The sequence below is a fragment of the Phocoena sinus genome, chromosome 2 (assembly GCF_008692025.1).
Source record: "Phocoena sinus isolate mPhoSin1 chromosome 2, mPhoSin1.pri, whole genome shotgun sequence".
Classification (NCBI taxonomy): Eukaryota; Metazoa; Chordata; class Mammalia; order Artiodactyla; family Phocoenidae; genus Phocoena; species Phocoena sinus.
Window position 1 is genome coordinate 91863762 of NC_045764.1, and position 24648 is coordinate 91888409.

The following is a 24648-nucleotide window of genomic DNA, read 5'->3' on the forward strand; positions in this document are numbered from 1 at the left end:
TCCTTCTGAGAAATGAAGTAGGGACAAGGAAAAAACTTAGAAATCTAGCACTTTGGTGATAGGGGCCATAAAGTGACAGCATAAAAAAAGTCAATCTATAGCTCTGTATCTATCTATAGATCTTAATGAGTGGTACAGCTTTTAGGTATAACTGTTCTCATTACCTTTTACTTAGAACGTGTGGATGGTTATCCTTCTGTATTTGCTCTGGGCATTTGTATTTGTGATCACAAAATACTTTCTCCTAAGTACTTGTGTAATAGTTTGGCTATTCATCTTATGTTGAGGCACTAAACTTTTCTGAATGGTAAAGCAGCATTCAACATAGGTTTGCTACTTGAAAATCATCCTGCTTTATAATTACATAGCCCTCTAGGCTTAAATTTCTATCCTTGTCGAAGTAACATACTTATTGTGCCCCCTTTTCTTTTCCTGTAACTTGTGAGTATCATTGAGATTATAAAGTTCTTAGCATGGTGTCTGCTGCTTGTAAATGCTTAATAAACATTTTTGTTTATTTTTTATTTGTTTGCTGTTAAAAATTACGTATTTATTGTTGATTTAGAGTTCCATATTAAATAAAACCCTCAGTTTTTATTCCCTCCTTTTGTATATAGCTGTATACAAATATCTAATTTGGTACTTGTTACATTATAATACTTACAATAGAGTTAACCTGCTTTATGTTTAGAACTCTTAATGCTCCTTGAGGGCAGAAACCATCTATTTATATTTGTAACCTCAGTGCTTAACAGAGTCTGGCACATTAAGTGGTGCCCCCTCTCCCAACCATGTCTGATTAATTATTTTTCCTTTTCTTTCTTTCTCGAGGTTTGGCATCGAAATGGTGCCTCTAGTTCAAAATGAACAAGAGGTCTTGGATTTGGATGGGGAGCCTGATCTGTCCAGTCTAGAAGGATTCCAGTGGGAAGGTGTTTCCATTTCTTCATCCCCTGGGTTGGCAAGGAAGCGAAGCCTTTCAGAGAGCAGTGTGATCATGGACAGGGCTCCTTCTGTGTTTAGCTTCTTCAGTGAGGAAGCTACAGGCAAAGAAAATGAGCCCCAGCAGATATTTTCACCTAATAACTCATTGAGGTCTGCACAGAGTCAAAAAACAACCATGGGCCTTAAGCAGGAAATGACACCTCTAGCTGCCTCCCTAAGAACAGGTGAAAGAGCTGAAAATGTTGCTACTCGAAGGCGACATAGTGCTCAATTATCATCTGACCATACGATACCTTTGATGCATTTGGCAAAAGACCTGCACAGCCAGGAGAGCTCTACACCACTTTCAGAGAGTCACAATGCCCAGGAGAGTAATGGAGAAGGAAACTCTTTATCATCAAATGCATCCTTAGCCCTTGCAATCTCCAGTTTGACAGATGCAGCCACAGACAGTAGCTGTACTTCTGGTGCTGAACAAAATGATGTCCAGAATATTAGAAAGAAACGAAGAGCCACTGGAGTGAGTATGATTCCTGTGCTTTTTGTAGAACATTTCATGTGGTGACTTGGCCTTAATTAGAAAGACTTAACTGTTTAATTTTTCTTGGGTATCTGGGGTTGTGGTTCTCCCTACTCTGGAATAAAAGATTTCTGAAGCTTACTCTTACTTTCATATTCTTATCCTACTGGATTCTTTAACTGAGTAACTCTAGTAAGTTAGATGTAATTGAATATGAATGTATAGTACTAGGAAAATATGAAGTCATCTCTAAAACTAGTATCTAAGCCAATGATTCTTTGTATCACCTGACCAAGGAATGAGCCACATCTTCAGCTGTAACTTTATCTGTTTTCATGATGCATTCTGTACTGCTGAAGAAAGGTACTCTAGTGTTGTATTTGTAGGGCATGTGTGCTTGTCGAACCCAGGACTACTAGGCTTAACACTAAGGTAGTTTTATACTATGAGAGTACATCTACATGAGCATAGTCTTAGTCTCTGTTACTCTATCTTTTGTACTTAAGTTACCCAGCCTGGTCTTTTTAGAATCCATTACTTCACTGATACTTCTCTTTTGGCACCTCTGATGTTAATATTGCCTAACCCTTTCAGGAACCCTTTCTGAAAAGAAAGAGTTGCTGGTGGTAATATAGTCTGGAATCTGTCACTGTGAAAATGGGCTGTTTCCTTTAATATTGGGACAATATAACAAAGTAGTTATTCCAGCTCTGCTCCTTTGAGCTAGATGCTGTAGTGGATATTATTGGATGAGAGATTGTCTTATGACAAAGCTAATGTCTTGGGGCTTGTCTCAGGCTGTTGAGTTTTTGGTTGTAAAGATTTTCTTGCTGAATTCTAAAGTAGAAACTATGAAATCAGATACATGTATTATTAGCTTTTACCAAGGTGATATGCTTTGCCTAAGCCCTGTGGGATTAGCATCCCTCTAGGTTGCTAGGGAGGTACTTGACCTTGGATTGTATTTTTTTTTTAATCAGATACATTCATTCGACTAATATGAGTTCATACCATGTTCATGAGACTCCTACTGCCCTGTTAGAGATGGTAGCAATAATGACGAATAATGTATGACTATCTTAGAACTGGTTCTTTTTTTCCCCTCCTGGATAATGGCCTTTACATAGTTAACATTATTCAATTTTCTTTATCTCCTTAGGATGGATCTTCTCCTGAACTCCCAAGTCTTGAGAGAAAAAATAAAAGAAGGAAGATTAAAGGAAAGAAAGGTATAGTATAGAATATTCTGGCAGAAAGAAATTGTTCTTACAGCAATTCAGCCTTTTTACAACTTGATACAGAGTGTAGCTTATCAAACATGGAATGCCCATTTATTTATTTATTTATATTTGATATTTTTGTCATCTTGCTTAAGGGCATAGAAAAAGTTTGATTTCCTACTATCCAGTTGCAGCTGTAGAAGAAATATATGATGCCACCTAGACCTGAAAGCTAAAGTTAATATATATCTTGGACAAACTGAATTCAGTGTATAGCTAGAAAGTGTCACTGGGCCTTTTCAGTGGGGTGAAGAGGAATAGGACATTTAGTAAAAATTTTATCCCTCTTGGTCATTTATAGCCATTTCTCTCACTTTCCATTTTTGAGGCATCTTGGTTGCTCTCCTCATGTGAGTTAAGTAGAGAAGTTGTTAGTGTGGCTCCCTGACTGATATGCTTCTATGACTCTTGCCTTACACTGACTCTAACACCGTTAGGGTATAAAGGCTAGTGCAGGAAGTGATTGGATGAACTTTCGGTGATTGGATGTGATAGATAAGGTGGGAGTCAAGGGTGACCTCATTTTCTGGCTGTGGCAGTTGGGTGGATGATGGCATTATTTGTAGAGCTAGAAAATTCCATGAGAGTTTCAGGTTGAGGATAGAGGAAGATGGTGAGTTCCCTTTTGGATCCCTTGAGTTAAAGGACTTTAGAGACACCTAGGTAGAGGTATCAAGTTGGTAGTTGGATATGTGGGTCTGGAGTTTAGGGGAGAGGTCTTGGAGTATTGAATGGGAAAGAGGCAAACATAAAGATGACAAATACGTGCACATAGTAGAACATTTTATTTAAAGTAACTTAAGTGTACTGTTTTAAATCTACATTTTCTTCAGGATGCCTTTTGTAATAAAGAGAACTACTTTAAATTAACAGACTAGAAAAATATGAATCGGGAAGAGAGTGCAAGCAGTTCAGGTTTGGGGCCCAATCTAAGCCAAAGCCTTGGGTGAAGAGGGTAGTAGATAAAGGAACATGGGAAATGAAACCTACAAGAGTTGATTTGCCTGGGGCAGAGATTTTGCTTGGAAGGGTCATGGTGGAAGATGGTGATTTGGTAAATTGGTACCATGTGGTGGTACACTTGAAACCATGAGGCTTGGTTTCTGACAGCATCAGGCTTGACTACATGATTTGTAAAATTTGATGAGTCTCCTTCCAGTGACCTAGTGGGGAGAAAATAAAGGCCTGTCCTAGACAATTGATGCAGTTCCATCTTCTGAGGAACTGTATTATTAATGAGAAGTCTCCAGTATTAAACTGAACCTTATGGTTTCTTTTGACAGAACGTTCTCAGGTTGACCAGCTGCTGCATATTTCTTTAAGGGAGGAAGAACTAAGCAAATCATTGCAGTGCATGGATAACAACCTTCTGCAAGCCCGTGCAGCTCTTCAGACGGCTTATGTTGAAGTTCAGAGGCTACTTATGCTCAAGCAGCAGGTAGTAGCAGATGCAATGTCTAGTGAAAATGGATCACCTTGAAGTTGGATTTAAATATGCTTAACAAAATACTTTATTTTTAGATAACTATGGAGATGAGTACCCTGAGGACCCATAGAATACAGATTCTACAGGGATTACAAGGTATTCAGAGAATCTGATGGATTGGACCCTCTGTAACTTGTTACTTTTTGGTTCTCTGTGGAGGGGAATTAAAATGTTATGAAAAAGTTAATATGATTTTTCTCGTGTCTCCTTGGTTTTATCCTTCTATAGAAAGGCCTGTGAGACTGTATATCCCCAAAATGCTTATGTTACAGAAAGAGTCCTGGGTTAGGAGTCCCAAGACTAGGGTTCACATTTTGGCTCTTCTTTTAGTACCGATGTGACTTTGGATAAGTCACTTAAAATCTGAAAAATTGGAATATTAATGCCTGTTCTTTGGTAGTTATATATATATTATATAATATAGCTTATATAATAATCTATTTTAAAGAATTATGAGGGTTTTTAAAATTCTCTTGTAATCTTTAAAAATACAAATTGGCTCAGAAATGAGTGGCTTTTCAGGTAACATTTTTGCATTTGTGTATGTTTCCCATTCTAGAAACATATGAACCTTCTGAGCGTCCAGACCAGGTTCCCTGTAACCTTACACAAGAACAAAGGAACATTAGATCTCAAACATCTGCTGATGCCACACTGCTGCCTACTCCTTTTTTCCCGGTTTTCCTGGAGGCTTCATCTTCCCATGTGTCTCCGTCATCCACTGGAGCCCCTCTCCAAGGAATCGCATCTACTTTCCAAGCCCATGGCAGTGTTCCTGCTCCAGACTCATCAGTTCAGATTAAACAAGAGCCCATGTCTCCTGAACAGGATGAGAGTGTGAATGCTGTGTCACAAGGCTCTGCTTGCAATGTGTCCAAGGAATTACTGCAAGCTAATAGTATGTAAACTTTTCTCTGGGTTAAGGGCAACCCTGTAGTGGGTCTACGGCAATTTTATATCAGTGATGTAACATCATACTTGCCCATTAAAACTGAAGTTATTACAGTTTTTCTTGAAGTTTTCTTATTTAGGAAGATTATTTAAATATTGGTAACCTTTTTCTAATTTTCTCTAATGTAGGATTACTGAAGTGACTTTGGATTAACACTTAACAGGTTTCATTTATTAGGATTGGTGCAGAATTATTTGGTTTTTGTGAGATAAATGGCATTGAAGTTGTTTAGTCAATTTTCTAGATAAGATATATCCTCTGAATTTCTCATTACTTAACTATCTTTATCATTTCAAGTACAAACTAGGGTTAATGTAGACCTGAGGAGCAGGTGGCCATGATGAAAGGCAGAGGGCTCTGGGGTTTGGAATCATCTAATAGAAACTTGGGTGTTTTTGAGAAATAGCCAGGGTTTTTACTCTCTTCATAAAATAATTCTTACCTAGTTACCATTTGAGAATAACTTCCAAGCTATTTAAAATCTCATCTGAAGTTTGCATAACCACAGTGGTGCTACATTGAAAATTAAGTAAGAAGCAAACAGGGACTTCCCTGGTGGTCCAGTGGGTAAGACTCCACCCTCCCAATGTAAGGGACCTGGGTTGATTCCTGGTTGGGGAACTAGATACCCTATGCATGCCGCAACTAAGAAGTCTGCATGCTGCAACTAAGAAGTCCGCATGCCGCAACTAAGGAGCCCGCATGCTGCAACTAAGAAGCCTGTGAGCTGCAACTAAAGATTCCACCTGCTGCAACTAAGACCCGACACAGCCTAAATAAACAAATAATTAATAAATAAATATTAAAATGAAAGAAGCAAACTGATATTGTGTGATTTTTTTTTTTTGAGCAAAAACAAAAAGTCTGAAGAATTATCCTACATTTTGCTATCTGTTGCAACACTAATTGATATCTACATCAAATGTATATTATCTTTCATATTGAATTATGTTATTTTTATATGGATACTATTTAGTATTTTTTAAAAACTAGTAGTATTTTTTTCAAAAATAGCTTGTATTTTATTTCCTTTTCTGATTGCAAAACTAATTCATGTTCATTGTAAAAAATTGGGAAATTATAAAAATGTGGATTTGTTATTTTGTTATATATTTCAGTCTTAAAATTATAAATGCTTATGTGCTTACATGAGACTTTATACAAAGGACAAGTCATAGTCTGTTATAACTTGATTTTTTTCCCACTTAATTATCATGATCATTTTCCTGTGTCATAATTCATCTAAAACACTATTTTACTAGTTGTATAATATTTCAGAAGTTGCATAATATGAATATACAATAATTTATATAATCTTTGAATATTTACGTTTTTTCCTTTTTTTGTATTCTGTATAACGCTGCATTGTATATGTCTTTGAGTATGTCTGTGATTATTTCATCAGTTTAAATTTCTAGACATGAAATAACTAAGTCAAAGAAAATAGACATTTTAAGTCAGCTGACTTTTTAACTGCTAGTATGTAGCTAAATTGGATGATATACAGGTAAAATGCATAATGAAAACTTCTATGAAATAAAGGTGAAAGCACTTTAGCTAAATAGATATTTGTGTCTACTAAGAATAAAACACATTGTTAAATATGTGGACATTTCAAACAAGAAAGAAAAAAGATCAATAGAAACAATCCCTGCCCATAAAAGGAGCTTTTGTAGGGTATAAGACATGCATGTAATTTGTGAGATTAATGCAAGGCAAAGTATATAAATACTGTAATAGAAATATGTGTAGGTTATGGGAAGCTGAGGGGTGAGATAACTAAACCATGACTGTTAAAGTTGTTAACATATCGAAATGTCATTATTTGGTAGAAGTTCAATCAGTGATAACTGTAGTTTATGACTACAAATACCAGACACAAAAACGATGGAATAATTCTTTTTTTCCTTCTCAATTCAGGAGAGATCAGTGACAGTAGTCCAGTTTATCCAGTTATCACTGCAGCATTGTCCTTATCAGAGCTAACAGAGAGATTCCATGAGCCTAGCCAAGAACTGAAGTTTTCTGTGGAGCAAGGAAATACCAGAAACAGAGGGAACAATCCCTCTTCCCAATCAGCTGGTCTTCCTAGCATAAATAAAGAAGGTGAAGAGCCAAACAGAGGCAACAGCGGGTCTGAAGCCTGTACCAGTTCTTTTCCGAGATTGTCCTTTGCTTCAGAAACCCCTTTAGAGAAAGAGCCCCACTCTCCAGCTGACCATCCAGAGCAACAGGCAGAGTCCACTCTGACATCAGCTGAAGCTAGGGGGAACAAGAAAAAGAAGAAACTTAGGAAGAAGAAAACTCTGCGGGCTGCCCATGTTCCTGAGAACAGTGACACTGAACAGGATATATTTACTGCTAAACCTGTAAGGAAAGTAAAAACTGGAAAGTCCACTAAAGGGGGGAAAGTGACAACCTCCACCTGGGAAGATAGCAGAACTGGTCCAGAACAAGAGAGTGTCAGAGATGAACCAGATAGTGACTCGTCTCTGGAAGTCCTAGAAATTCCTAATCCTCAGTTAGAAGTGGTAGCCATTGATTCTTCTGAAACTGGAGAAGAGAAACCAGACAGCCCATCTAAAAAGGATATTCGTAACTCCACAGAGCTAAACTCATTAGAAACTTCTCGCTCTGGTTGTGATGAAGTTAGCTCTACCAGTGAGATTGGCACCCGTTATAAAGATGGCATCCCTGTAAGGTAAGGACACCGTGTTGGTCCAATCAGAATAGCTTTCACCATTCTATTCTTGAAAAATAGAACTTTTTTTTCTGAATCAGAAGTTTTTTAAAGAGTCACATTTATAGAAAATCACTAGGGATAATGGGTATGGAAGAATCAAACCTTAGCAATGGAGATTTTCTGTTTTCTCATTTGTGTTGTAAATATTTACTGTACTTTTATTTCCTTTCATATAGAAATTTCAGATGGAAAAACCGATCTCTTATATCATTGCTATTTTGTCCATTGTTTAGAACAATCTTTTGAGTCAGGAAAATATAAGTTTTACTGCCTGGCCTGTTCACACAGATGCTAAGAAGACTTTTGCTATTATTTTGTAGTGTGGCAGAAACTCAGACTGTGATCTCCTCCATAAAAGGATCAAAGAACTCTTCAGGTATTTGGTTATTCAGTTTTATTTAAATTAATCACAGAAAAAAAGTCTTGTAAATGTTAGAGCCAGGGTTTAAATCTACTTAAATATGCTTATACAATAGGGGACGGATACTGGGCTTGTTACCAAGAGGATTGCTTTGACCAGCTGTTATGGTATTCCTAAATCCTCAAATCCTGGCATTTCAGTTTCTTACTCCCATCTCTCTTACCTGGCTGTCTTACGTGTTCACCTAATTAGTATAGTTGGCCTTCTGTATCTTCGGTTCCACATCTATGGCTTCAACTAACTGCAGATTGTGTAATATGCATTTATTGGGGAAAAAGTGGACCTGCACAATTCAAACCATGTTGTTCAAGGGTCAGCTGTAAACAGGAGGATGTGTATAGGTTATATACAAATACTACACCGTTTTATATAAGGGGCTTGAACATCCGTGGATTTCAGTGTGGGGGGGGTGGGGGAGTTCTGAAACCAGTCCCCTTTGGATACCAAGGGACAATTGTATTAAGGCTTTGTTGGCTCTGGGGGGTTTTGCTTTGAGAAGGAACTACTTAAAAATAATGCCTTGGGCTTCCCTGGTGGCGCAGTGGTTGGGGGTCCGCATGCCGATGCAGGGGACACGGGTTTGTGCCCCGGTCCGGGAAGATCCCACATGCCGCGGAGCGGCTGGGCCCGTGAGCCATGGCCACTGGGCCTGCGCGTCCGGAGCCTGTGCTCCGCAACGGGGGAGGCCACAACAGTGAGACACCCGCATACCGCAAAGAAAAAAATAATAATAATAATAATAATAATGCCTTACTCAACAAGATAACTGGCAGCAGAGGAAACTGGATGTGGAAAGATACTTGGTGCCTTATGGGTATCACTCAAAGCTCACTATATAAGTATCTCGTTCTGAAGTGAAAGGTCTTCCCTGCCTTTATTATGAAATCTTCATAATGAAGGTCACTAATGAAAATGTGGTGTTTTGCTGGGGGAACTAGGCTTTAAGGAGAATCCAGAGACCACTTTTTCATAATGGTTTAAATTTTTTAGTATCTTTTGAGACACAGGCAGACATATCTCTGAAACATACTCTTGTTTTCTAGAAATATCTTCAGAGCCAGGAGATGATGATGAGCCCACAGAAGGGAGCTTTGAGGGGCACCAAGCTGCAGTGAATGCAATTCAGATATTTGGGAATTTACTGTATACCTGTTCAGCAGATAAAACTGTCCGAGTTTATAATCTCGTGGTAAGTTGATACATCAATTTGAATATTTTTGCTTGGTTGCAGATTTTAGAAACTCCAAGTAACTCTCTCTTAGACTAGGAGTTTATTTGCTGTCCAGAGATGGAGTGGGCTTTAGACTAACTTTAGATACAGTTGATCCAGCGGCTCAGTGGGGTCACTGGAGACTTAATTTCTTTCTTTATTTCCATTCTGCCTTCTCTGATACCACCTTTTACTAAAGCAAGTTCTCCTCCTGCTCACAGATAGATGTCAGTAGCCACAGGGGTTTCTTTTCTCTCCCACCACCAAAAAAGCGTCCTGTGCTTTCCTCTCTGAACAATCACTTGGCAAAAGGAAATGGGATGATAACAATAGGCTCCCGACAGTCAGGTCCCAGCCCTGGAGTTGATGCTGAGGTCTGTCACATAGCTGCTACATAATAGAGAAGGGATAGAGTGAGTACTGGGGAAGTAGTCAATATAAGAGGAGGCGTTTTCCCTGAGAGTTGATTAATTATCCCGGTTATTAAGAAGAGCAACGGTCTTCCACTACCCCACACTTAGGATAATCTGATGCTCATTACTCTCAATTTTTGTAGAATGGACTTTTGAGTTTTGAGTCTGGTATGCGTCAAACTAATTCTGTTTATCTACAACGATAGCCAAGAAACTTTAGGAACACTATGTTTGAACAAATATGGTGAAAGTGTTTGAAACTGAGGAAGTCCTTGAAAATCAAAAGATTAGATAGATGATGGACTGAGAAAATGTTTGCTGTAGGCAACAGGTATATAGGTTCCTTTAGCCTAATAATGCGAGGGCAACAGGGATGACTGAAGGAAGGAAGCAATGGTACCAGGAGGTGTGACTGTAAGATTTGGGGAATTGGCTCTAACTCTGAACTGAAAGGTAAGTATAGGTATATATGTACATTCTAAATATATAACAGTATGTACACAGAGACAACAGGATGTTCCATTATGAAACCACACCTGGAACACTAGACCTGTGATGGCACCTGACATGTCTTTGAATATTGTGGCGCATTCTCTGCATACTGATCAAATGCAGGAACTTACTGGGTAATTAGCTATAGTTTGGATTTGCTAGCTTTTTGGTCCATATGTTGGAGAGCCTTGCCCTAGATGTTAACTAAAATTCTGATATGTCTTATAGCAAATTGCCCTAAGTATTGGATTGGCCAAAAAGTTTGTTCAGGTTTTTCTGTAACATCTTATGGAAAAACCCAAACGAACTTATGGCTCAGTTAACATATAGTTGCAGGTACCTCAGTACATGTGACTGTTTGCTGGGCATTCAGTGAACAGGTATTTACTGAACACCTTTTGATACCAGGTAATATTCTAGACTCTGAGGCTACAACAATGAACTGTATGTTTTAGCATCATTTTTTTTTTTGAGGAAATGCATTATCTAATCCATTTATATCCACAAGTAATGATCTGAACTGTGCTTGACTTTAGAGTCGGAAGTATATTGGTGTCTTTGAGGGCCATACCTCCAAAGTGAACTGCCTCCTGGTTACTCAGACCTCTGGGAAGAATGCTGCCCTTTACACTGGTTCCAGTGATCACACCATTCGCTGCTATAATGTTAAGGTAAGTGGGTCCAGCAAAATCAAACGTGATAATATTGAAACACTTTGACTGTATTTACTGTGTAGAGTGGAGACACTGAGACAGATGCTTCATTCTGTTCACTTTCTTGCTTCTGAACTTACTCCAGTACCCTGTATAGCCTTTGGAAGAAATGAGGCTTAGATCTAAACCATGTTTTCTGTCTCTCTCCACCAGTATCTTTTCACTTACTACTATTAATAATATACCTCCTTTGATCTTTTCAACAATTACTCTTGATTTTTATTTTCATATCATATGCCAAAATTAATACTGGAGAGAAAACAAAATGTTTAACTTTTTTAAACCTGAAAACATAGAAGTAGATATCTCCTCTGAGAAAGAATTTTCTAAATGTATTGTAAGAAATGAGAGAAAATCATTAGCATTAAATATATATATTATAGGACTTCCCTGGTGGCACAGTGGTTAAGAATCCGCCTGTTAATGCAGGGGACACGGGTTTGATCCCTGGTCTGGGAAGATCCCACATGCTGCGGAGCAACTAAGCCTGTGCACCACAACTACTGAGCCTGTGCTCTAGAGCCCGTGAGCCACAACTACTGAGCCCACGTGCCACAACTACTGAAGCCCATGCTCCTAGAGCCCATGCTCCACAACAAGAGAAGCCACCACAGTGAGAAGCCCACACACCGCAAAGAAGAGTAGCCCCCGCTCACCACAACTAGAGAAAGCCCGTGCACAGCAGCAAAGACCCAGTACAGCCAAAAATAAATAAATAAATTTAAAAAATATATATATACACACATATATTCTTTAAAAGATTTGATTATTTAAGACAAAATTTATAATACCAAAGATTAGGTTTTTAACATATATAGATGGAATGTGTGGTAACAGGAACACAAAGGAAAGGGAGGATGGAATTGTGCTGGTGCAAGGTTCTTATATTTTATTGGGGATAAGTCAGTTTTACTTTGAACTAGATTGTTACAGTTTAAAGAGGTAATCTCCAGAAGGCTGCCTCACAGCTTCAGTGTGCGTCAGATAGACCTGGAGAGCTTGTTAAAACACATATTACTGGACCCCACTCCCAGGGCTTCTGATTCAGTAGGCTTCGGATAGGGCCCAAGAATTTACATTTCTAACATGTGATACTGATGCTACTGGTGTAGGGGCCACACTCTGAGAACAGCTGCCCTGGAGCAACCACTAAAAGAATAAAGCAAAGAAAGACAGCTAAAAAATTTAATAGAGGAATTAAAATGGCATACTAAAAAACACTTGTTTAATGCAAAACAAGGCAGAAATGGGGGAACAGAGAAATAAAAATGAGACAAATAGAAAGCAAATTGGAGTCTAAATCTAGCCATATTTAATAATTATATTAAATGTGAATTAACACTAAAATCAAAAGGCAGAGATTGACTAGCTAAAGAACAAACATCAAAATCTGTGCTGTCGGGCTTCCCTGGTGGCGCAGTGGTTGAGAGTCTGCCTGCCAATGCAGGGGACACGGGTTCGTGCCCCGGTCCGGGAAGATCCCACATGCCGCGGAGCGGCTGGGCCTGCGTGTCCGGAGCCTGTGCTCCACAATGGGAGAGGCCACAACAGTGAGAGGCCCGCGTACCGCAAAAAAAAAAAAAAAAAAAAAAAAAAAAAAAAAAAATCTGTGCTGTCTACAAGACATACCTTTTAAATTCAGACACAAGTAGGTTGAATTAAAAGAATGGAAAAAAATGTACTATGCAAATAATAACAAAAAGAGCTTGAGTGATTATGTTACTATCAGGCAAATAGACTTTAAGACAAGGAATACTACTGAGAAAAGGGTGGCATTCCATAATGATAAAAATGTCAATATAGCAGGAAGATAGAACAATTAGAAATATATGTACGTAATAACAGCACCAAAATATGTAAAGTAATACTGATAGAACTACAGCGGAGAAATAGACAAATCCACAATTATAGTTGGAGACTTCAACACCTCTCTCAATACTTGATAGAGTACTGGACAGAAAATCATCAAGGATGTAGAAGAACTGGACAATACCATTAACAAACAAGATCTAATTAATATTTATAGTTAAAAAAAATTAACATTCATAGACTCTGCCACCCGAAACAGCAGCATACACATTCTTTCCAAGTGCATATGGAGCATTCACCAGTATAGACCATTGCTGGGTCATCAAATAAGTCTTAGTCTTATTGAGAATCTTAATTAAAAGGATTGAAATCATTTAGAGTATGTTCTCCAACCACAGTGGAGTTAGAGATCAATAACAGAAAGAAATCCACCAAAAAAAAAAGAGAAAGAAATCTTGGAAGTCAGCAAGTAAGGGGTAATGAAACAGCATACTTCTAAGTTACCCATGATTCAAAGAAGAAGTCACAAAGGAAATTAGAAAATATCTTGAACTAAATGAAAATGAGCATCCAGCTTAACATTTGTAGGATAGCTAACGCATTGCTGAGGGGGAAATTTCTAGTTTTAAATGCTTATATTAGAAAAAAAAGAAAGTTTAAAATCAATTATCTGAGTTTGTAAGAAAATAGAAAAAGAAGAAAAAGTTAAACCCGAAATAGATATATAAAGGAAATAATAAAGAGCAGAATGGAAACCACCAATTTATAAAACTGACACACAATAGGGAAAAATCAGTGAGACCAGAAGCTAGTTTTTTGAAAAGATAAATTTAAAAAAAACTTTTAGCTAAATTGATCAAAACAAAGAGAAGCCACAAATTTCAAATATCCTGAATGTAAGAAGGAACCTCATAACAGCGTTATTAATCAATACATCCATCAACTGATAAATGGATAAATGTGGTATATAAAACATGGAATAATACTAGCAACAAAAAGGAATAAACTTCATACATGCAGCAACATGGATGGATCTCAAAAACATCATGCTAGGGGAAAGAAGTCATATGTAAAAGACTACATACTGAATGTTCTCTTAATATGGAATTCTAGAAAAGGCAAAACTATCAGAGTTGCCTGGGATGGCAGTGGGGACTGACTGAAAGAGGGTACGAGGTAACTTTTTAGAGTGCTAGAAATGTTCTGAAAGTTGATTGTGGTAATGGTTGCATAACTGCATACTTTACTAAACTTAATGAAACGTATATCTAACATGGTGAATTTTATTATATGGAAGTAATACTTAAGTCTGTTGAAAATTGTAAACAGATTTTGGCAAGAAATTGTCTTAGGTAAAAAGGGAAAAATAGTTGTAACAGGACAGGGTAAACGTAGGGGTAATATATGTTGTAAGGAGCTTACACCTTTGAGAAGAGAAATAGTAAAATCCCTACACATGAATTGAAAGACAGAAATTCTTTAAAAAGAGAATATACAAGTAACTATTTGAAAATAACAGTCTTGTCAATAAATGGAAGTTAAAACAGAAGTTCAGTACCATTTTGACTTATAAAATTAGCAAAAACTTTTAAAAGAGTTTTCAATGTTTTTAAGGGTTCTAACCAGCAGTAGTGTTTGGCATAGTGGGACCGTATGTTAGTGAAAAAAATTCTTAGTTTTTGAAATTGAGGTGTAACTTTATATAGTAAAGTACATAAATTTTAAGTATACATTAAGTATTGATGAATTTTTACATAGATATACATTTGTTTAACCACCACCAAGATTGAAACACAGATCATTTTCATCCCCCTGAAGCTTCCCTCATACACCTTCCACTCACCACCCCCAGCCAAAGAAAACCATTGTTCTGATTTCTGTCATTATAGATTATATTTGTCTGTGCTTGAACTTCATAATAAACCATACTGGATGTATTCTTTCACATTAGCTTTAGCTCGCTATAATGTCTGAAATTCATCTTTATTGTTGCATGCACCAATAGTTTTTTTATTACGGCAACGTATTCCATTTCTCCTATAAAATTACAAAATGATCTCACATGGATGGGTTAGCCAGAGGCAACATATATCTTATCATTTGAGCATATTCACTGTCTTTTCCTTTATTTTACAATTGCATATGCAGCATTTATATTTGTAATTTTATGCGGGGAAAGTAATTTAAAAGACTGGCTCTTTCAGGTATGAAAGAAGGTTGGAAGAGGTCAAAGACTTTGATAGTCTACAGCTTTTATCATCCAACCTATAGGTTGTCCCATCCTACTTATAGGATGGGACAAGTAGGTCCTACTTACAACTGTCTTGATTTTAATGTCTGTATCCAGACCTCTTTAAAAAGCTAAACTTGGGCCTTTAGTCACTTAGTATCATTCAACAGCATTCAATCTTGAGCACTTACTACGTAACTGGCCCTGTTCTAGGTTCTAGGTAAGTAGATTTTATCAGTATAACCCAGTTCTGGAGATTCATGGAAATAGTTTCTTGAAGGTCAGCTCAAACTGTGTTTGTATAACCTGGATATGCATCAGAATTATGAAGGAAATTTTTAAAAACACATATTCCAGGGCCTGAATTAGAATCTCAGGGACTGGGGTGAAGCTTGGGGTTCTATATATTTTCAAAGCTTCTTGGGTAATTGTAGACCAGCTAACCTGATACTGGTTTGAAGGAGGCATTTGGGAGCTATTAAAATAGAGAATCAGTTGCAGGAAAGCGCATATTTGATTAATGCAATTATCAGATATACAACTATAATCTTTATTTTCCTTTTTAAATGTCAAGTGCAGCTTTAACTTTATCTTTGGCTACTTAATTTAAGAGGCTAGAACCCAATCCATAGTGCCCTTTGAAGAATTTCTACATTCCAAATTAGAAACATAGGTAACATTAGAAGTTACATTTGTTTACTATATTACCTACAGCTTGAGGGTATTTGGCTACATATTTCAAAGCAGAAAACAGTCTAAGATAGTCTTCTACAAATTAGAGGACACTACATTTTCTTCCTCATAGAAAATCATTTCACACTGTTCTCAGGAGGATTGTTTTCACATCTTATTTGCCTTTAATCTCTGCTGATCAGGTGTTGTGTGCTTTTATCAGACTCGAGAGTGTGTGGAGCAGTTACAGCTGGAAGACCGGGTTCTCTGCCTCCACAGTAGGTGGCGAATTCTCTATGCAGGACTGGCAAACGGCACTGTGGTCACCTTCAACATAAAGGTTAGTGGTTGGGGAGAGAAGGCTGAATTCCCATGCCACTTGAAAATGGTGTGAGTGTGTGTGGGAAGAAGTTGAAGGCAGATGTTTTCCTGTTTTTGTGTGTGTTTGAGAAAGCAACAGAATTAGCTGCTACTCAAAAATTTATCTTCTGTTGTAAGTGAAACAAGATGCTGCATTCTGTCTGCTCAGGCCCAAGTGTGCCAGGACCAAAGTGTAACTCTACTAAATTAAACCAGGCCTGATGATTTGGGGCCAAATAATGAGTCATAGGTTAAACTAGTCTGTCTCATTTTAAGAATGACACCATGAAATGAGCTTAAATTCCTTTGAGTATGACGTTGATGTGGTTTGGAACTGATTTAGGGTTTCATGAGGGTAGCTTGTTCTTGACTTGAACTAAGTCAAGGTTTGCCTTCGTGCCTGTGGGCCTCATTCTTTCCTGACCCAAATATAAATCCATTTGTTGAGCAAACCTTTATGGAGCACTATTACATGCTAGGTCTCAGGATAAGGCTTAGGAAATGGAAATACGGACCAGTTCTTAATGGCCCTGTGTGCTTTGTTAATGTAGTTGGACTTGTAAGCTTTAAAGTAAGAGAGACATGATCTAATTTGTATTTTAGAAAATGTCAGTCTGGAGTTGAACAGGATGGAAAATACTGGTACTAGTAGAAGCTTGGAGACCATTTAGGAGGCTTTGTTATGGCAGCTGACATGAAAGATTAGACTAAGGTGAAGAGAAAATGGATAAAAGATGTAATTGGAGGTAGAAGTGATAGGTTTGGTTACTAGTTAGTTGTAGCATTCTATCCCGAGGCCATCTGGTCATCTTTTAACAGTGTGTTAGAATGTTATTGTGTTATGCCTTGTTACAGTATCATATATTTAGTTAGTACCTACTATCTCTCCTTCTACCAACTAGCTGGAACTACTTACAAGGAATGCAATAAAATATGTCATGGTTTCTGCCTTTAAGAAGCTTAAAATCAAATTAGAAGAAACTAGCACATATATAATCAAGCGTCAGATTATTTGGTTCACTAGATATGAATAGATCACAGAAGGGTAATTAGTAAAGGTTTTTGCATTCTAAATGCAAAGTGCTAACAACCTAGATTAGATTTGGTTAGGGCAATACAAATGAAGACAGAATAGATTTAAAATATTTTAAAGGATAAAACTTGATAATTACCCAGTTCTCTTCTATTTTGTGAGATTAAGGTAATCAAAGGTAGGTAGAAGTTTTGGGGCAAGATGATGACAAATTCAAATGGGAATGGTCTTTACTTTTATTTTTTTGAAATGGTCTCTAAATGGTTGAAAAGCCCCAGTAAAGATGGACTTTGAGACAGAGATTTGAGAGTTTCTGCAGAGGTATGAATTTTGAAGCCTTGTTAGGGCTGGACCTTTTCTGTTTTGCCCATACTCCTGGAACGCAGTGCTTTCTGGGGCTCAACAGAAAGCATGGGCTGTTTACCTGGGCCTTCCCGCCACTGGGCCCTGAACTCCATTGATCTACCTCCCCAGCATCTCAAGATGACTGAGATTGATGCTCAGCTCTGTAGGCTCCCAGCTGCTGCTCTTGCCTAGTTTCTAGGAGTTTTATCTCATGCACGCACCTTAAACTACCTCTTTAGAGTTTTGGGGAAGTAGGAAACTTTATGAACAAGTTTGGTTTGGGAATGAGGGAAGCAAGTCTAAAATCTGAGGTAAAGGAATGTTTGGGAATTCAGGATGTGACCATGCCACTCTGACTGATACAAAGGCTTCTGTAGTTTAACTTAATGATGTCATGAGAGATAGACATAGGACCAGAAGTCCGAAGAAGGTCAGAATAGCAGAAAGGTGGAGAATGAGAGACTCAGATTGTCTAAGAAGGTAGTTCTCAAAGAGAATTTTGGAAACAATCATGGCAGAGTGCATAAATTTTGGATGACAAAAAAACAGTGAGAGTTCTTGGGTCTGTGGAAAGTGTATTCAAATATGAAAAAAAGGTTTATCATTCATTATCATTAACTTAAGGGAAGTGAGAGAGGGCATAAAAGAGAACCAAATTCTAATTATGATCAGGATAGTGCGGGTCAAAGGTAGAAATGAGTTTATAATGTGAGACTGTCCCCACTAGAATCAGGAAGGAAGGAGTCATGAATGCAGAGTGTTGGAATAGAAATGGCAGAGGTTGGGGAGTTAGGGATAGGGAGTAGATATGAGAACTTACTGGTGTTAGAATTTGGAGTTTGTATCAAGGTAGTGATTTGGGTTAGTTGATGTTGAGTTTTTCCAACTAAGTTGCTTTTACTTCATATAATGGTGGTGTATTTTTCAGAACAACAAACGACTTGAAATCTTTGAATGCCATGGCCCTCGGGCTGTCAGCTGTCTTGCCACAGCTCAGGAAGGTGCCCGAAAGCTGCTGGTTGTGGGGTCTTATGACTGTACCATTAGTGTGCGTGATGCACGGAATGGACTGCTCCTTAGAACTCTGGAGGGCCACAGCAAAACCATTCTCTGCATGAAGGCAAGTATAGTGCAAAAAATAGGAGTTCATTGTCTGGTACAAATAGAAGGGTTTGAATGAAATTTACCATGTTGTCTAATGCCTTATTTAGAATACAGATTACTATCCTTTTTTATTTTCTTTTTTTAAAATATTTATTTATTTATTTATGGCTGTGTTGGGTCTTCGTTGCTGCGCACGGGCTTCCTCTAGTTGCAGTGAGCGCGAGCTACTCTTCCTTGTGGTGCGCGGGCTTCTCACTGCGGTGGCTTCTCTTGTTGCGGAGTGCGGGCTTCAGTAGTTGCGGCACGTGGGCTCTAGAACACAGGCTCAGTAGTTGTGGCGCACAGGCTTAGTTGCTCCGCAGCATGTGGGATCTTCCCGGACGAGGGCTCGAACCCATGTCCCCTGCATTGGCAGGCGGATTCTTAACCACTGCACCACCAGGGAAGTCCCTATGACCCTTTTCTTTAGGCTTGGATTACCACAGGACATACTGTTTTTTAATATATTAACCAAGAGACAAATAAAATTGTATCTTATTGTAGAATGTAGATATACTCGAATGCCCTTCTAGGCTGCTTCGTAATCATTCCGAAGAAGCAACAAAACCAGTAGTACATTGTCAGTTCATCAGAGTACTTGGTGGCAGCACATAAGTTTCAGTTCAGAAAATTTGTCTGAGAAACTTATTTCATACCTCGTTCATGCTCATCTCAAAATAGGGTGGGAAATAGAATTTGCTAATGTGTATTACAAGTTAAAGGAAACTCAGAACATTATATCAAATCTCATTAACTTAATTTTTTTTCTTTAAGGTGGTGAATGACCTTGTGTTCAGTGGCTCCAGTGATCAGTCAGTCCATGCCCACAACATTCACGTAAGCCATGTTGGTGTGAAGAAATCTTTAGTAGAATGATGATTAAAGCTTGAAGGATTCCTCAGACCTCTTGCAATTTAAATTAAGCCCTTTTTCTAGTGAAAGGCTTAATAATAATCCCTGCGCATAAGCTCTTGGATAATATTAAGTACTGTAGAAATTCTGACCTCATCAAAATTCTTAGTGGGGAATAGACTCAAAATTTACGTAAGGTTTAGTTTGAATGCCTCATCTAAACATGAGATAAATTGAGCATCTGAGGCTCTAAGAAAGTAGATATGATACATAGTTTAAAATAGCACAAGTAAAAACAGCCAAGAGACTCTGCTCAAGTCATAGAGGCTGCTTTTGAAGCTCAGTCCTTAGTCTGTAAACTTGGGGGTTAATCCAGCCTCAGGGACATGTCCAGATGCAGTGAAATGATAAAAGTGAATATACTTCAAAAGCTATAAAATACATACACACATAGCTGTGGCCCTTCTCTTTCTGTGACTTGGGGTTCTCTCCATCAAGATACAGTGTAGGGCTTCCCTGGTGGTGCAGTGGTTAAGAATCCCCCTGCCAATGCAGGGGATATGGGTTCAAGCCCTGGCCCGGGAAGATCCCACATGCCGCGGAGCAACTAAGCCCGTGCGCCACAGCTACTGAGCCTGCGCTCTAGAGCCCGTGAGCCACAACTACTGAAGCCCACGCACCTAGAGCCAGTGCTCCTCAACAAGAGAAGCCACAGCAATGAGAAGCCTGCTCACCACAATGAAGTGTAGCCCCCACTCGCCAAAACTAGAGAAAGCCTGCACGTGCAACAAAATCCCAACTCAGCCAAAAATAATAAATTTATTTAAAAAAAGATACAGTGCATACATTTTGTAAAAGTAAAAAATGCTTGTGGGAGTACTTCATCTGTTAAAATTAGTACAGCTACGTTTGTACAAGTGGTCTCAGAATTATGTCTTCTAGAATTACAGAATTATAAATCTCAAAAGTCGGAAGGAATCTTTAAGGTCAGTCTGGTGACTCTTATCTCTCTTCTGATGCAGACTGGTGAGCTTGTACGGATCTATAAAGGTCACAATCATGCAGTGACTGTGGTGAATATCCTAGGAAAAGTGATGGTGACTGCTTGCCTGGATAAATTTGTTCGTGTCTATGAATTACAGGTAGAATTTAGACCCAGTATTTTGCTTGAATGACTTGGGGAGACTGTCTATTTGGATTTGGTGTTGATTTTTCTATATGGAAAGGCTGGGGTGGAACTCAGGAATCTGAGTTCTTCACAAGTGCTACAGATAATTATGGTCCTTGGAGGATGCTTTCAGGCGCACAGGCTCACACGTGTTAAAAATTAAATGTTGGGCTTCCCTAGTGGCGCAGTGGTTAAGAATCTGCCTGCCAATGCAAGGGACACAGGTTCGAGCCCTGGCCCGGGAAGATCCCACATGCCACAGAGCAACTAAGCCCGTGCGCCACAACTGCTGAGCCTGAGCTCTAGAGCCTGCAAGCCACAACTACTGAGCCCACATGCCACAACTACTGAAGCCTGTACAACTAGAGCCCGTGCTCCACAACAAGAAAAGCAATGACAATGAGAAGCCCGCGCACCACAACTAGGGAAAGCCCGTGCACAGCAACAAAGACCCAACACAGCCATAAATAAATAAATTTATTTAAAAAAAAAATTAAATGGTTTAAAAAAAATTTAAATGGTTTTTGGAGAGCAGCTGTAGTCTGTAACACCTGTCTGATTCTCTTTGTGTGCAATTTCAGGTTTGAGACTTTGACACTACACAGAAATTGGTTTTATTTTTTCCAGTTACCAGCTCTTCCCATGAGGAGAAGGAGTTGTTAGATTATGTTTCTGTTAACATGCTACTGGTACTTCAGCTTGGTACCTCAGGTGTAGTTTTAAACCTTTCAAAGGCCTTCAGGGACTATGCCTGTTAAACACAAGGTATAAATAACCTTAATTCTCTCTCTCTTTTTTTTTTTTCCCTCCACCCAAGTCGCATGATCGATTGCAAGTTTATGGAGGACACAAAGACATGATTATGTGTATGACCATCCATAAAAGTATGGTGAGTATAATTTGCTGTGCCACATATTTGCCTTTGAATGTGTTTACTAAAAATTGTACAAACTATTAATAATGTTACTACTTGTCACTTCCAAAAATGACATCTGTTTTTGATATGCCTCGTTACTGAATGTCTTTCTATCTCTTGGTATTATAATATTGAAAACCCAGTAATGCTGTTGAATATTCCTTTTTTTATTAAGAGCTAAAATAATTACAATACAAAATATAATACCACCATTAAATAGAAGGTAAATTTAAGATGTTTCCAAAAAAAAAAATTGAGTGGTGCTTTTTTCAGAGACATTATGATCTGGACAGTACATTGGAATAGAGTCAGGAGATTGGGCCAGTGTGGCATAGTTATAGCAGACCTAAAAGTAGAAGCTAACTCATGTAACCCTGCTAATCCTTGATTTATTTTATTTTTAAATTTTGAGGTTGAACCAGAATGGATGTTTTTCATACTTTAAGCAGTAGAACCTTTTGTTCCAATGAAATACAGATGCCTAATATGCAATGCCCAGTAGAAGCCAGAGCTACACCAGTTAAAAAGTATAAGTGGTGCCTCTGATCCCTGCCACTTCCGCTCTCAGCCACAATCCCAAGAGTGGCTCTCTAAGGAGCACAGCTTCAAAGTGTCCAGACTAGAAGATCTACAAGATACTTTCCCATTATGGTACAATGGGGCTGGTTTGGGTTTAGGTTTATGTTTTCTTGTTGTTGTAGCTGCTACCAGTAACTTTTGACTCTTATTTTGAGGATGATTGTAGTAGTTTTATTGTGTGTTGTTTTGGTCTGATGTGATAAACCTTTTTCTCTAGATTTATACTGGCTGTTATGATGGCAGTATTCAGGCCGTGAGGCTGAATCTGATGCAGAATTACCGCTGCTGGGTAAGCAGTGAAACTGTTCTTGTCACCAGACTTAGATGTTGCACAACCCCAGGCCAATTTATAGATCTTCATTGTCATCGGTTTAGCATTTTTATATTGAGCATCTACTTTTGCCTTCCACTGTAGGACAAATAAGCTTATTTTTTAAAAACTACATAAAATGCTTCCATACTTCTGTAATGAAAAGTCTTATCTTAGGATTAGATATAAAGCATATTTAAGTATCCACTCAGTTTATCTCTTTTGTGTTTTTTATTTTGTTTTATTACTCTATTGATACATGCCTTCAAAAACATCAACAGTACAGAAGTGTGTGAAAGAAAGGTGTAAGTGCTTATTTTCATGACTTGCCCACAATACTTTACCCATTCCTCAGGCATTACATGTATAGTTTGGTTTGTTCCTCATTGGTTTTTGAGGAATAGGCAGATAAAAATTTGCATTTTTGAAATTTTAAACCTCAGTTTACTAGGCTAAATTGAGTGGTTTTTATTTTTGGGTGAGAGCTGGTGATTAACCCTCAAAACTTTCACACTGTTTCTTATAAACCTTAATTTGTTTCATCAGTTCTAATAGTTAGTTGTGACCAGAGAAAAGTTGATGGCACTGAATTTTTTTTTCCCTAAACCCCGACCTCCTTTTTCAGCATTGATGAAATGAACTGGATGCTCTCCATTTTAAAATTTGATTTTGGGTTTGTCTCTGGCCTAATTACTTTTCAGCGTTTTACACATCACTATCTTTGATTTTTAGTCTTCTCAGTGAAGACAAGCAAAATCTAGTACAACAGGCTCCAGAATATACAAATAGACTTAACTTATCTAGAGAAAGGAGGAAAATACCTTCTGGTTTTAAAGCTGGGGGGATGGAATAGTGCTTACAGAGGAAAAACTCAAATTTGCATTACTTTTTAGAAATGAACATGTTAGAATGAGAATCATAGGATTTCTTACAAGCCTGTAGGGAAAAAAAGCCAAGACAAAGAGTCTTTATGTTTTCTGACTAACAATTGAAACATAGCCACATTTATAATACAGTAAAAAAAAAAAAAAAAAATAGGTGATCACAAGACTTGATTCAAGTAATAAAAATTGTTAGTAAAGTCAGGCTTCCTTGGCAGTTTTCTACAAGTATTTCCACAAATGTAGTTTTCTTTATCAGACATTTGTATTTTCAAGTTTACAAGTCAACAGTTCTTAGAATTGTTAAAAATAACCCTTTAAGTATTGCAGGAAAGCTCTTTGCCTTTCTTAAATAAATGGACTAAGAAACTCATTTTATGATGGCAAGATAAAGCATAAGTATGGTTTAAATTGAATTTTATGTAACTTGTCTGTCAGTATTTGCTAATAGCTTCTTTATCTAATGATGTAATGGCTGCCTTAGTGCTTTGCCTTCTCAAAATATTGCACTGTCAAAAGACTTCCCAGTCTTTTGATTAATTTGGTTACCTCTGGCTTTGTTGAATTTCCTAGCCAAGAATAAATTAAAGAATAGGGACTTACTTACAGGATGCAAGTGAGGAATATTCTCATTGCATGTTTCCTATGCTCTTTAAAAACTTACCCTTTCATTCTGTTTCCCTCCAGTGGCACGGTTGCTCTCTGATATTTGGCGTCATAGATCATTTAAAACAACATTTGCTGACTGACCATACAAATCCGAACTTTCAGACTCTGAAATGTCGCTGGAAGAACTGTGATGCTTTTTTTACTGCTAGGAAAGGATCCAAACAGGTACATCAGTGGGATTTGAGGTCAACCTGCGGTCATTTGACTGCTCAGAGCAGGGTTCAGTAAACCTTTTTTGCCTTATTAGAATGTTCACAATTGCAATAAACAGGGAGAGTGTAGGGATTTTTCTTTTTATTACTATCCAGGGATTTGGTGTATAGCTTAATGAGGTTTCAAATGAAGAAATGGTAGTTTTTGAGAAATAGCCTAGAGAGAATGTTTTCACATGTTTCCAGTCCAGTAACTGAACCTAGAGGTTTATTACAGTGCTCTTGTTAAGAACTCATCTTTAAGTGCGCAGTTCCATGTAAATTAGAGTACTGGGTCCTAACTGCCTTTCGTGT

General features: G+C 38.0%; 1 protein-coding gene across 8 annotated transcripts in view; it reads left to right on the forward strand.

The window, feature by feature from the left end:
• The window catches only part of ZNF106 (zinc finger protein 106), a 63040-nt gene that overhangs the window by 34158 nt on the left and 4234 nt on the right, over nt 1-24648 (forward strand). For all 8 annotated transcript variants that reach the window (XM_032621960.1, XM_032621964.1, XM_032621959.1 and 5 more), the window contains 16 exons: nt 832-1465; nt 2625-2694; nt 4029-4183; nt 4267-4327; nt 4791-5129; nt 7104-7884; nt 8247-8302; nt 9391-9536; nt 10999-11133; nt 16110-16226; nt 18553-18744; nt 19542-19604; nt 20642-20761; nt 21605-21676; nt 22500-22571; nt 24161-24307. In XM_032621960.1, the coding sequence (XP_032477851.1) occupies nt 832-1465; nt 2625-2694; nt 4029-4183; nt 4267-4327; nt 4791-5129; nt 7104-7884; nt 8247-8302; nt 9391-9536; nt 10999-11133; nt 16110-16226; nt 18553-18744; nt 19542-19604; nt 20642-20761; nt 21605-21676; nt 22500-22571; nt 24161-24307 (3160 nt within the window). The remainder of the gene's footprint in view (nt 1-831; nt 1466-2624; nt 2695-4028; nt 4184-4266; nt 4328-4790; nt 5130-7103; nt 7885-8246; nt 8303-9390; nt 9537-10998; nt 11134-16109; nt 16227-18552; nt 18745-19541; nt 19605-20641; nt 20762-21604; nt 21677-22499; nt 22572-24160; nt 24308-24648) is intronic.